Source organism: Quercus suber, unplaced genomic scaffold (assembly GCF_002906115.3).
Source record: "Quercus suber isolate HL8 unplaced genomic scaffold, Cork oak 2.0 scaffold_83, whole genome shotgun sequence".
NCBI lineage: Eukaryota > Viridiplantae > Streptophyta > Magnoliopsida > Fagales > Fagaceae > Quercus > Quercus suber.
In genome coordinates, this window is record NW_027069548.1 from 856,016 (window position 1) to 871,324 (window position 15,309).

General features: G+C 33.5%; 1 protein-coding gene across 1 annotated transcript; it reads right to left on the reverse strand.

The window, feature by feature from the left end:
- Nucleotides 1–12,261: 12,261 nt before the first annotated feature.
- LOC112037300 (dof zinc finger protein DOF5.4) lies at nt 12,262–13,958 on the reverse strand. Its single transcript, XM_024070111.2, has one exon. It carries the CDS (start codon nt 13,664–13,666, stop codon nt 12,695–12,697), a length of 972 nt encoding a protein of 323 aa, XP_023925879.1. The 5' UTR covers nt 13,667–13,958; the 3' UTR covers nt 12,262–12,694.
- Between the last annotated feature and the right edge of the window lie 1,351 nt (nt 13,959–15,309).

Consider the following 15,309-nt stretch of genomic DNA (forward strand, 5'->3'; position numbering starts at 1 on the left):
TGATCAGAACCAAAATATGCTATTTAACCAAATTGAAATGGCTACCTTGGACTTGATGCATTTTGAGGTTTAAGATAACAACTTAAAATAAGGTCATTGTTTAATATATTTAAGTTTCTATATTATAAATTTTTAAAATTTTCTTATATGTCTAATTAATTAATAAATTTTATTATTGTTTTTTTTTTTCAATGAATAACATAGCTAATCTACTCATCGTTTTTGTAATATAGTGGATGTTAGGTAGAATTTTATCAATTCTAATATTAAAATCATTCTTTCGAAAAACAATTTTAATAATTATTATCAATAAAGTTCTGTATATAATACATATATTTGAAAAATAATCTAATCTTTTTATATATAATTTAATACCTTAATGGAGTATTTAATTCTACTTATAAAACCTTAAGTTCTAAACCATCGTTTGGTGAGAGCATGATAAACCAACATTATGAGGCCTTTTCCACTTAGAAGCCTTAGGCAGCTGCGCTCCTAAGAGTAGCTAAAGAAGAGCCAACCTTGCAAACAATTAACAATATCACTTACTTCATCTTATGAACTAAGGATCTTTAACTACACTTCTTTTTTGAAGATTCAATCCATTTTAATTCTACGTTGGAAAAATGAGTCGTTAACCAGTTAACCTGTGCAACGCACAGACAAATTTAATATAATTTAAAATTTTTAATTATGAAATTTGATAATTATGATAGTTTTTAATAAGCATTTATTATGATTCTCTTTTTTTATTATTTAAATTATAGATATGATAAATTTCAAGCATATCAGATCGCTCTATGATAGTTGCTCTTTATCATCAAGTTAAGATATCAATTAGTTTTTGGTGTAGGCGGAGTTATGATTGTGATTTTTTTTTCTTTTGTTTTCCTTGAGTAAAACAACTTTAGTTCTTAATGGAACTATATATGTATTGTAGCATTAGGCATTTATATTTTGTAGAATTATATATTCTTCAATTTAAAGAAAATAAGAGTTACTAAGATTCTATGGATGATTTAAATAAAGAATAGAACTTAAATTTAATTTAAAATACATATTAAAATAAGTCCAATTAACTGCCTATTTGTCACAGGTGTGTAGTAGTAAGTCCAAAAAATAATAATATTAATATTTTTACAATTTTAAACTAAATGAATGCACCTTTACTTTGATTTTGTTAAAGCAACTACAAACTGGGAGAACCCACCCCCCCCAATTTATAACTTAAATGAAAGATTTTGTTTAAGAAACTACCAAAAAAAAAAAAAATGTGAGACGAAAGTATTGTAATTTAGTAGTATTATGACTATTATCTAGCTCTTTCATGTAGTTGGAACAGCCTTCCCCATTTATTATAAGCTTAAAAAAAATTTGTGAAAAGTCAGGGTCCGGGATACTTGTGTATAGACATCATGTGAAAAGAACTACCACCAAGCATTGATGATAGCAAGAGAAATAGTCATTCAAATTTATAAGCACTTCTCTGGGAATGGATCTCTGACAGACTATTAAAGAAGCCAAGGGCAAAGATTAATGGATGGAAACGTGAGACGAACAAAATTCAAAAAAAAAAAAAAAGGGGTTACGTTTGCTTTGGCAGCCTCTATTTTGGTTTAGCTCAGTTCGATGTGTTTCTAGGCCTTCTTGATGATTTCCTTGGTTAGGCAAAATTGTGACTGTGTTCACTGCATAAGCGTACAGAACCTTCTTGTTAGAAAACAATTTGCATGTGATTGTTTTAATTAATTTATAATTTATATTTTATTTTTCTTTCCGGATTCCGTGGAAATTTTTTTTTCCTATATGTATAAACAATGAATTTCACAATTTTTTTTTCAATTGTTAAAATGATAGATTATAATTAGTGCACAATAAGAATTATATCAAAGGTGTTCTCATGGGAAAGTAATGTTAATAATTATGATCTGTGAAATTTGTTAATAATCATAATATGTGATCTTAGCATTTTATTAAAAAATTGTGAAATTGTTACGTCTCCTATATTATTATTGTTATTATTATTATTATTATTATTATTATGTGGGACACAAGTGATTACATGCAACTTTTCACTATTCTAAAGTTACACCAAAATTCACAATTATTGAGGTGATATATTGTGATTAATGTATAATAAAACTAATGTTAGTAGTTATCAAACGTGAAAACGATGTTGTACTAATCACAATTTACCACCAAATTAGTTGTATCTATAACATTATTATATATTTCACTACTAATAAGTTTAACTAACTTAATTCTTTTATAATAAGTATAATGACAAACAATTGTTGTCAACTATATTATATTAAGATTATATTATGATTAGTATATAATAAGATTGATGATAATGATAAACTCGTGTAAAAGTAATGTATTATAAACCCAGTTTAAAACATTATTATTATTTTCGTGTATGTTCTAATAAGTATTACTGATTACTCTAAAAAAAAAAAAAAAANTGGGTCAGTTTTATAAACTAATCCTTGTTAAGAATTGTGTAATATTGACCTGAAGTATAAGAATTATCAAAATTGACAACTTCCATCTTAATTTTGTTAATTAAAAATAATTACATGGCACGTACTTTTACTGTAAAACAATATGAGCATAACTCATGGACAACTGGCTCAAACCCATAGGCTTTTTAAATCTCAATGATCATCAACAACTGGCCCAAATCCACAGGTCTTTTTTTTTTTTTTTTTTTAATGCAATTGGGGAGAGGTGGAGTGTTTTTTTTAATTTTTTGATAATTGGGGAGAGATGGAGTTGAGAGTTGGGACTGGAGACTGGAGACAAGGAAAACTCCCCACAATTACATGATGACACAGATACATGTCAACAGTAGTAGACTCTCAACTCTCTCAAGAGACAACCCTCACATGTTGACTATATCCGCCCACATGCTTCACGCGCTCCAACCCCCGGATTATCGTCCTTTCCCCATTTCTTCCTCACACGTGCTTACTCTCCACTCGAGTCTCGAGTCTCTAACTCCCCCCTCTCTCCCTCTCTCTCCCTAATCCTTAACTCTAAATAAATAACCAAACAAACAAAAAAAAAAAAAAAAAGAAAAAAAAAAAAAAAAAAAGAAAAAAAAAAAACAACAACAACAACAATTTAAAAAACAAAACTAAATCACATTAACCCAAAATAGAGTTTTAAAGAATATAAAAAATTATCAACCTAAAGTAGAGGTGCAAGAAAAATAAAAAAATCCACCAAAAAATTTAAAGAGAGAGAGAGAGAGAGAGAGAGAGAGAGAACCATTTTATGTGAGGGAAAACTATGCATAGAATAAAAGAGATAGTGAGAAATTTATAGTAAGAGGGTGAATAAGAAGAGACAAAAATAAAGGAAGATGAAGGGAAAGAGGAAGAATGATATTAATGTAAATGGTAGTGGGGAGATAAAAAGGTAAGGGATGGAGAAAGATTGAAGAAGAAGTAGGGAGATGAAATGGTAAGGGAGAGAGAAGGTTGGAGAAGTGTAAATATTAAAAAAATAAATGTTAAAAAAATTTTAGGAAAATTGAAAAAAAAAAAAAAAAAAAAACCCTAAAGCTTGAAAGGCTTAAAAGTTTTTTTTTTTTTTTTTTTTTTTTTTTTTTTTTTTTTTTTTTTTTTTTAAGCTGAAAAGGCTCACACAAAACCGTAAAACTAAACTGAAAAGGTTTTGAGTTGGGCTTGATAATGGAACTGAATAAATAAGAGGTGGGTTGGATTAATTATACAGATTTATTATAGGGTAATAGTGGAAGTAAATAAATAAATAGTGGACTAAATTTATTATAGGGTGATAGTGGAAGTAAATAAATAAATAGTGGGGTGCATTTATAGGGTTGAAAATTGTAAAAACCATTTTAAAATTGTAGGACAAATATATATATATATATATATATATATATATTTTTTTTTTTTATATGACGTGGCAGCTGATGTGGCGCAATGTGAGAGCAGCAGCATTAAACGCTACGCTTCAAATTTTAGTAATATATAGATTTGAGCTCACAACAACAAACTTGGAGAAAAACAAAATTACCTCAAAAAGCTTTACTAAACCAAAATTCACCACAATGAAATTTCACAAACAACTTGTTGAAAGAAACCCTAAACACCATATAGACACTTAGGTTTCAAATGACAAATGGCCATGGAATGAGGAAGAAATCTGAAAGTTTAAAATGCGTGTAAAACACATTTGAACGTTTAGACCCCAAATTACAAAATATCAATTCAAGCTTATTATAAAACAATTAATGTGTGGAACATGAACATAAGCTAAATACGGAATTGATAAACAATCTAAGCCAATTATAATCACATCCACAACAGAAAATAAAAGGCAAAGATAAAGGAAGAGAGATGCAAACACAAGGACAACACGCAATGTGTTATCGAAGAGGAAACCGAAGCCCTCGGCGTAAAATCTCTCCGCCGCCCTCCAAGCGGTAAATAATCCACTAAAGAATGTAGTTAGGATATATGAACAGCAGAAGACCCTCTAAGCCTAATCTACCCAGTGTACCTAAGCCCTCCAAGTTTCTTGCTCCAACGAGATTGCACTGAACCTATTTCTTTTTTAGCTTACCGAATTTCGCTACTAAACCATAGCATCAACTAATAGTCATTGGTCCCTTCCAAACTACTTTCCTTAGCACCAAATGTACCTTCTCACAGACGTGGATGTGATAAGAAAATGATTAGGTCAATGGCCTCTCAAGGATGTATCAATGGAGAGGAAGAGAGTAGAGAAATTTGTAGAGTCTCTTAGTGAAGATTGGGGATGAGGCAATCTTGTTTTTCTCTAGGGTTTCTCTCACAAAATTCTCTCTGGAAGCTCTCTTGATTTCGTGGGTATAAGGGTCTATATATAGTGGTGTGTGTTTGAAATACGAAGAGTCAGTTTTTGCTAAATAGGGTAAGTTGGCGGCTTGACCTCGCGGCTTGTCCAAGTCGCGAGGTAACGGCCTGGCCAGCCTGTGACTTTTGTCCTGTAGTGCAACAGTTGGCGTGACCCTTCACCTTCCCGCATGCTTCTCACGTGCACAGCATTTGACGGTTTGCAAGCCGTGAGTCTTCGCCGCGAATCTCTGCTTCTTTGCACAAGGATAAGCAATTCTTCATACTTTTTTCACACACTACCTTTACAAGAATCCCACCTAAATATAGGGTTACTAAGTACTAAATTACAAGCAAATTGGCATGAAATAAAGCCAACAAGATGGTTGATAAATTTCAACCTTACAATCTCCCCCTTTGGCTATTTCATAACAAAACCCTAAAACAAACTCTAGACTTAACACGTGAGTTGGGAACAGTTGGAAAACTCACTCACACCTAACTCTAGAATCTATGAAGCTTTTGAACCATAAGAACAAGAACTCCTGAAACACAATAACACAATAAGTTCATTATATGCAGAAAACTTGTAATGCATATGGAGCAAGCACAATGCAATCAAGTACAATGGAATAAAGCAATAAAACATGGCAAGACCAAAACAAGCAATTACTATAAACAAGTAATCACAATGTTCATTCACACTTGGAATGAACATCCGGACATTCAAGTTGACAAACACAAGGCACATCACTTGAATGACTAACACTCAACCAATGCACAGTTACATGAAGTATGTGCCATATCCTTATATATTAGGAGAGGACCACTTCCAATTCCAAACCCATGTGCCCCAACTCCCTTTAGGCACTCAATTGTCAATGACAATCAATGCTCCTATATTGCTCCGCCATACCATGCATGGTCCAGTACCTATAACTCTCTCACTAATCCTTCTCCATGATCTATTCACCCAACAACATGGGGCTACTAGGTCCCTCTACCCAGTCAGATATTTGACCAAAGGTTTAAGGAGAAAATCTTTAAATCAAAATCTTTGGTGTCGCAGTTTTGTCATAACTCTGATATAACATACTATGATTTATAGGAAAAAAAAAGTAGTAAGACAATTAATTAGTCACCATCTAGAATAATTATTTTTGTACCTTAATTAGAACCTCGTAGACTCATGCTGTTTTCAATAAACTCCTCCTCAACAATTATTTAATTATTGAAAATAAGCATTGAACCAATAACAAACAATTATGACAACTTGATTAAGGTAGTCAATACTATGTTAGTACAAGTGGCATGTACCAAAAATGCCGTTAAACTAGTACTGCTTTGAAACATACTAGATTAAATATCATGTTGTACCAGGGATTTTTTGAGTGTTTCAACTGATACAGTAAAAAAATAATTATAAAATATTATTTAAACTAAAAATATTTGGGCTTATAAAATATAATTGCAGTTTATAAACATATAAATAAATACATACATACATACACACACAGGGCTAAATATTGATTTCGTCCTTAAAGTTTGTATGAATTTTGTTTTTTGTCCCTAAACAATAAAATATTTTACTTTCTATCCTTAAACTGATAAGAATATATATTTCTTTTTATCCATAATTATTGAAAAAATCTCTTTACAAATTTTTGAGATGAAAAGTGAACTTTTTAAAAGTTTAGAAACAAAAAAAAAAAAAAAAAAATTCATAACTTTATATATGAAAGTAATATTTTAGCCTATATATAATGGTATACCAGTATTGATCAGAACCAAAATATGCTATTTAACCAAATTGAAATGGCTACCTTGGACTTGATGCATTTTGAGGTTTAAGATAACAACTTAAAATAAGGTCATTGTTTAATATATTTAAGTTTCTATATTATAAATTTTTAAAATTTTCTTATATGTCTAATTAATTAATAAATTTTATTATTGTTTTTTTTTTTCAATGAATAACATAGCTAATCTACTCATCGTTTTTGTAATATAGTGGATGTTAGGTAGAATTTTATCAATTCTAATATTAAAATCATTCTTTCGAAAAACAATTTTAATAATTATTATCAATAAAGTTCTGTATATAATACATATATTTGAAAAATAATCTAATCTTTTTATATATAATTTAATACCTTAATGGAGTATTTAATTCTACTTATAAAACCTTAAGTTCTAAACCATCGTTTGGTGAGAGCATGATAAACCAACATTATGAGGCCTTTTCCACTTAGAAGCCTTAGGCAGCTGCGCTCCTAAGAGTAGCTAAAGAAGAGCCAACCTTGCAAACAATTAACAATATCACTTACTTCATCTTATGAACTAAGGATCTTTAACTACACTTCTTTTTTGAAGATTCAATCCATTTTAATTCTACGTTGGAAAAATGAGTCGTTAACCAGTTAACCTGTGCAACGCACAGACAAATTTAATATAATTTAAAATTTTTAATTATGAAATTTGATAATTATGATAGTTTTTAATAAGCATTTATTATGATTCTCTTTTTTTATTATTTAAATTATAGATATGATAAATTTCAAGCATATCAGATCGCTCTATGATAGTTGCTCTTTATCATCAAGTTAAGATATCAATTAGTTTTTGGTGTAGGCGGAGTTATGATTGTGATTTTTTTTTCTTTTGTTTTCCTTGAGTAAAACAACTTTAGTTCTTAATGGAACTATATATGTATTGTAGCATTAGGCATTTATATTTTGTAGAATTATATATTCTTCAATTTAAAGAAAATAAGAGTTACTAAGATTCTATGGATGATTTAAATAAAGAATAGAACTTAAATTTAATTTAAAATACATATTAAAATAAGTCCAATTAACTGCCTATTTGTCACAGGTGTGTAGTAGTAAGTCCAAAAAATAATAATATTAATATTTTTACAATTTTAAACTAAATGAATGCACCTTTACTTTGATTTTGTTAAAGCAACTACAAACTGGGAGAACCCACCCCCCCCAATTTATAACTTAAATGAAAGATTTTGTTTAAGAAACTACCAAAAAAAAAAAAAATGTGAGACGAAAGTATTGTAATTTAGTAGTATTATGACTATTATCTAGCTCTTTCATGTAGTTGGAACAGCCTTCCCCATTTATTATAAGCTTAAAAAAAATTTGTGAAAAGTCAGGGTCCGGGATACTTGTGTATAGACATCATGTGAAAAGAACTACCACCAAGCATTGATGATAGCAAGAGAAATAGTCATTCAAATTTATAAGCACTTCTCTGGGAATGGATCTCTGACAGACTATTAAAGAAGCCAAGGGCAAAGATTAATGGATGGAAACGTGAGACGAACAAAATTCAAAAAAAAAAAAAAAGGGGTTACGTTTGCTTTGGCAGCCTCTATTTTGGTTTAGCTCAGTTCGATGTGTTTCTAGGCCTTCTTGATGATTTCCTTGGTTAGGCAAAATTGTGACTGTGTTCACTGCATAAGCGTACAGAACCTTCTTGTTAGAAAACAATTTGCATGTGATTGTTTTAATTAATTTATAATTTATATTTTATTTTTCTTTCCGGATTCCGTGGAAATTTTTTTTTCCTATATGTATAAACAATGAATTTCACAATTTTTTTTTCAATTGTTAAAATGATAGATTATAATTAGTGCACAATAAGAATTATATCAAAGGTGTTCTCATGGGAAAGTAATGTTAATAATTATGATCTGTGAAATTTGTTAATAATCATAATATGTGATCTTAGCATTTTATTAAAAAATTGTGAAATTGTTACGTCTCCTATATTATTATTGTTATTATTATTATTATTATTATTATTATGTGGGACACAAGTGATTACATGCAACTTTTCACTATTCTAAAGTTACACCAAAATTCACAATTATTGAGGTGATATATTGTGATTAATGTATAATAAAACTAATGTTAGTAGTTATCAAACGTGAAAACGATGTTGTACTAATCACAATTTACCACCAAATTAGTTGTATCTATAACATTATTATATATTTCACTACTAATAAGTTTAACTAACTTAATTCTTTTATAATAAGTATAATGACAAACAATTGTTGTCAACTATATTATATTAAGATTATATTATGATTAGTATATAATAAGATTGATGATAATGATAAACTCGTGTAAAAGTAATGTATTATAAACCCAGTTTAAAACATTATTATTATTTTCGTGTATGTTCTAATAAGTATTACTGATTACTCTAAAAAAAAAAAAAAAAAACTTTAGACACCTGGCCAAAAAACCCAAAACATAAAAATTTGACAACTGAAGAAAAAAAGTTATATCCTTTACCATTACATTGATTACAATAGTTTTGAACAGGAGAAGTCAAATGAAAAAAAAAAAAAAAAAAAAAAAAAACTCCTAAATATTAAATAGTTATTGTTATTGCTGTGTTGTTACTGGCCTAATTTCACATGGTAATGGGGTCAGATACTGATCAGATACACATTGAGAACGAACAAATGTTACCATCTTAAGGCAAGGCTTGCACTCATGGACTGAATATATAGGACCATACCATTACGTACCAATGGTACCACAGCTTGTTAGGTACTCTTGTGTGGGTTTCCTCTTACCTTTGTAGGCCTTTCCAGCGCTGTGCCTGTGCGGTGGGGTCTCGCTCAGGCATTCATTTATTCTATATACTCAGACTAGGAAGTATGTATTGGCTTCACCTGGGAAGACGAGGAAGTTTGCTCTATTGCTTTCTCTGAAATTAGCATGTCAAAACAGTGCATGTTTACTTGAACAGTTGAACCCTTCTTCCTTCTCTTCTTTTGCCCTTTATAATAAGAGCGAAATCCCTAGGGATGGTAATTAAAGACCCAATTCAAGCGGTCCTTCTATGGTGCAAGCTTAGAGGCTATTCGGTTGGCTTGTTTTCGTAACTCAATTCTCTGTTTCCATAACTCTATTTTCATTACTTAATTCTCATTGAGTTATGAGTTATGGAAATTGAAAACACATTTTGGCTGTTTTCAGTTTTCATAACTCATAACTCAATGACATTTTTATAATTAAACACACATAAGAGACCCACTAATCATTACTCAGCCTCACCTTTTGACCAAAACAACTTTTCCTTCTTTTTTTTCCCTTTCTTCTCCTGGGTTCGGTCTCCCCGTGTTCTTCCTCTTTTTTTTTTTCCCCTTTCTTCTCCTAGGTTCGGTCTCCCCTGTTCTTCCTTTTTCTTTTTTCTTTTTTTTTTCCTCCTCAATTCGGTCTCCTCGGTGCTCTTTTTTTTTTTTTTTTTTTTTTTTTCCTGGGTTCGGTCTCCCTGATTCTTCCTTCTTTTTTTTCTTCCCTTCTCCTGGGTTCGGTCTCCTCGGTATTCTTCCATTTTTTTCTTCTTCTTCTTCTTCTTTCATTGGGTTCGGTGATCTGGGTTTCTTTTTTTTTTTTTTTTTTTTTTTTTTTTTTTCACTGGGTTCGGGTTTATGGGTACTGAAGGAAAAAAAAAAAAAAAAAAAAACTGCACCAGTGACAGGTATGGGGCCCACAAATAGTGTGACAAATATTGAGTGATGGTGCCAAACAGCCTTGGTATTTTTGAGTAATGAGTGACGAAAATTGAATGATAAAAAAATGGTACCAAACAGCCTCTTAGCCACTAAGCCATGATCGAGTTTGTGGAGATGTACAAGTCACAAGTTCAAGTTCATTGACTCATTTGAGCCTAAGACATGCTCATTCTCACACCCAAATTCACACTTATGTGCTAACTTTTAATTAAAATTCAACACTTTTTAATAGGTTTATCACATGTACTTAAAATTAAATAAAGATTTGACAAATAAGTATAATGTAGATTTGAGGTTTTTTTTTTGTTGTTGCTGGGTAAGTGCGGGGATAGAACCCTGAGCTGAAGGTTACCAAACGAACCTGGTGCCACTAGGCTACAAGGCCCAGTGGCATGTAGATTTGAGTTTGTTCGCAGCATTACGGACATTATAATAGAAAAATATCTCTTCAAATACTTTAGTCGTGCAAAAAATGAAGTGTATAATAAATATTGCCGTTATAATAATGAATTTTTAACTTTATCCAGAAAGGTCCACTTGCGTTAAGGCAAAACTAACACACATGTGCTGTGACTATTTAAACGGGTCCTGTAGTCACACGCTGTACATTCGCATCATATTTTTTTTTTTTGGGAATCAAATCTCCTTTTAGTGAACAACCGACAACAATTTTCCATGTACAAATATTTGTACCAAAAGAAATGACTTTCACATTCACTTCAGTAGCAAGTAATACCAAGCTTCAAATTGAAGCCACAACAACTTGTGTGGCTTAGAAGTACTACGGGTTCAAAAAAATTCAAACACTGGTTCCCGACATAATTGCCACACCACACCATACCGTGGACTAAAAAACAGAACAAGACATCTTACCCTCCCGCAGTACCAAAGAATAGAGAGTGTTTTTGTGCCCCAAAAGTCCAAGCTTCCACATTTATTACAGTTCCGAGTTTCCCATGTCATTGCACAGGAATATGGCACCGATTAACATGCATAAATTTCTGAACACACACACAGCAAACTCTATTAATGGGAACACTGCAAAAATTAAAAGAGTACTCCGGCTGAACTAAGTCCCAAAGAAACAGAGGTGGGGGGATCTTAAATTTTAAGGTGTGACCACTTTTGCTGCACATGCCCCAAATGTGGGTCCACATACACACCTGTATCTCACCAGTAACAACACCTAACGTGGGTCCCAATACCCATAATCAGGGCCTCCACATCATCATGAACCATCCCCCACGATCAGACTTCACAGTACAAATATGTACAAATTGTATAATAATATCTACCCTGTTCAGCACTCAATTGCAGCTTAATTTGTCATCGAGCGTGTGTGATTGTGAATGTGGGTGTGTCAATGTGTGTGTGTGTGTGTGTTGTGTTGTGTTGTGTCTATGAGCCACGACAAACCGACCTCAGTAAGCAGTCACCCTACCACGTAAGCCCACGTGGCCCCCCTCAGCCATTAAAAACCATGCCACCACCCCCCAACCCACATATCAACATCGCCATCGCCACGTGGAGCCATAATTGCGCATGGGGACTGGTCACTAACATGTGGGTCCCCTTCTCTTTTCCCCACAACCCAACCGACTTCTTCTTCTTCTTCTTCGTCGTACTCTCTCCCCCTCTTTCTTTCTTTCTTTCTTTCTTTCTCTGTCTATGACCGTACACTTTCCGAGTATCAAAGTTTACACCATCCCTTAATTATCGTAATCAACAAACATTAACAATTTAACGACGTGGCACATTCCGGAGCGAGTGTTTGACTCGTGTTTTAAGCCACTAATTTAATAGATTAATAGATAAGCTGATGTTTAGCAAACAAACACAAACAGCAATTAAGCATATCAAACAAAATTTAAAAGAAACACACTATATATATTTCCTCTATATATTTGATTAATTTAATTCAGATACATTAGGAAACAAAAACCCCCCAAAAATAAATAGAAATTAAAAAAAAAAAAAAAAACTAACTCAAAAGTTAGTTCCACTTCCACATGCACGTCTTAATCAAACCCAAACATATTCCAAAATCATCAAAATAAACCCAAAAAAAAGAAGGAAAAATTAAAAAAGAAAAGATATGAACAATTTACATAGAAAAATAGTCATATGCATAAAAACTTCATATAACTCTCTCAAATTCTTTTCCTCTTTTTTTTGTTTGCCTCTTTGATTTTGTTTGATATGTTGAGAGTTTTTTAGTTTTGTTTTGTTTTTTTTTTTTTCTCATTTTAATGGTTAAAAAGTGAGACTGAGAGAGAGAGAGAGAGAGAGAGAGAGAGATTTACGGGAGATAGAGAGTAGAGTGGTCCTGATCAGTCCACTGACTCCAGTATGCTTGATCAACGGTATTAGGAAGATCAAACAAAACTTGATCACCAGTACTCGCTTGCCAATCCAACGATCCAAAACCTGCACCACTTGATCTGTTCTGTAACGATGATAAATCAACATGGACCGTCTGATCAAGCAGCCCACCCGCGATCTCCTCCTGCATCTTCAATTCATCGCCAATCAAACCCATCCCTTTCTGCTGCTGCTGCTGCTGATGATGATGATTCTGCCACTCTTGATTTTCACTCTGACTCTGATGATGATTCAACCTAAACGGCGTCGTCGTGATATCCGACACAGTATTGAACCCAAACGCTAATGTTTCATTCGACGGCGCTGTAATAAGGCTCGTGAAGCTTCCAATCTCCGAGAATATCCCACAGTCCGAGCCTTGTTCCAGCAAACCTTGTTCATAGCTAGAACTCGAACCAAAGAGCTTCGAGTCTTGGACGTTCAACAGGTTCGGAGCTGAGTTTAGAGAACGGTCTGTGACAGCCGAGACAGCTTCAGTGGCAGTGTTTGTTGTGGCGGTGAGGCTTGAGCTCTCGCTGCTGGAATGAGAGTTGGACTTGGGCTCTCGCCGCTGAGTCTGAGGAGTCGATGCATCAGATGAATTGGGCTTGGGTTTGGACCGCTTGGCTTTGCGGCAGCCACCGCCGACGGGGACGTTGCGGAGGACGCCGCCTTTGGTCCAGTAGCGGCGGCAGCTCTTGCAGAAGTGGCGAGGCTGAGACAGGTTGTAGTTGTTGTAATAGCAGAACTTGGTGTTGAGCGAGTCGCAGCGTGGGCACTTGAGTGCTTGGTGGTTCTGGGTCTGGGTGTGGTGGTGATGCTGGTTGTGTTGGTGGTGGTGATTTGGACGAACCCTCCGGTCTCCTCCGCCGAATAATCGCCCACCTCCTATCGCCTGGATGTCTTGCATTTCAATTCTCACCGAAGAATCTCAACTTTTTTTTGGGTCTATGTGCGTGGGAATTGCAAATTATGGAGGGAGGTTATAGGGAAGTAGAAAGCTTGTGTTTAAATCTTTGGAGAGATTTTCCGGGAATATGTTTTCCCACTTGATGACCGTGACAGGGAAAGTCCCCTCAAGTGTTATATCATTATATGAGTGCGTGGAAGTGTTATGAGAGTGTGTGTGTGAGAGAGAGAGCAGGAGTTGGCAGAGAGAGTTTCTAAACACTGACAAATATCCCTACATATCTTATTATCTTTCCTACTCTTCTTCTATTTTCGTCTTCTTTTTTTCATATTTTGAAATTACTGAAAGAGCCATGTAGTACCAAGACAATGACAATGGCCTATATTGTTTTGCAAAATTACTGAATTGGGTCTACTGAGTGTCAATTTTTGTTTTTTTGGGTAAATACAAATAAAAACTAGACGAGGGGTGGCAATCGTATGTGTGCTTAAGGCAATACGGAGAGTGATAGGTCCAATGAGTTCATTAGTGAAGATCAAGGAAACTCGAATCCAAAATTGAAGTCTTGTTCACCCAAGGCCTAACCACTAGAGCACTTGCCAACGAGATAAATCTCAATGCGCCCGTTACTTTGAAATTAGGGAAACTTGTACCCAAGATTGATGGTTTGTTTGAATTGAGAGAGAGGGAGAGGGAGGGGGAGTAGAGTAAAGTAGAATAAACACAAAATTAGTTTATTTTTAACTAACTTTAATCTACTCATCTCCACTCACCCTCCTTCCTCCATCCATCCAAACAAGCCATAAAGGCTTGTTAACCCAAGGCTTGGCCACTAGACCAATTCTCGTGTTGGCGTGAAAGCAATTCTTCTATGACTAAACTATTTGTTATAATTTTTATCACAACTTAATAATATATGTAATTATGATAGACAGACCATTATTTTCACATGAACCCACCACTTATTTTCATAAAATACAGTCACACGTGTCAGGCTTATGGAAAAAATTGTAGTACAAAAGTTGCATCTATAAACTTCTACTGCATAAAAATAACATAATGGCGTAGGAGTTAGGAAACTTATTGGTTTGTGAGAATCTAAAGTTCCAAATTCAATTCATTATATTATCAATTAATAGAGCTTTTGAAATGGGACGCATGTTCACTATAGTATATTGAAATAGATATGATACCGACATATATTCAATTTTTATCACAAATTTATATTATGTTAGCTCTAATGCGCTGAATCTAACCCTTATCCTTTGAAATGTTTCATTCTACGCGAAGCGAAAAATACTAGCAACTCAACTAGTAGCAAGTAGCAAGTAGCAACTCTGTCCAAAAGGTTGAAATACAGATTTCTCATGTATTATTAAAAAAATAATAAGTGTTAATGTAAGTGGAGGTGTCATTTGGGAATTTTGGTGGGTTTGTAGAGAGAAGGAGCAAGGGGTTGACGACGCACCGGGTTGGACTGGGGAGGAACGTACGACCGGAAAACGAAATCTGGCCGTCCGTGGTGGACACGTGGACGGAGGAGAATCGAGGGAGTGTAGTCCACAAAATGGGGTTGTCGCCTTGTCGGCCACACTAAATAATAAGGGCTCTGTGCTATCCTGGTGTCAGTCACAACCTGGTCC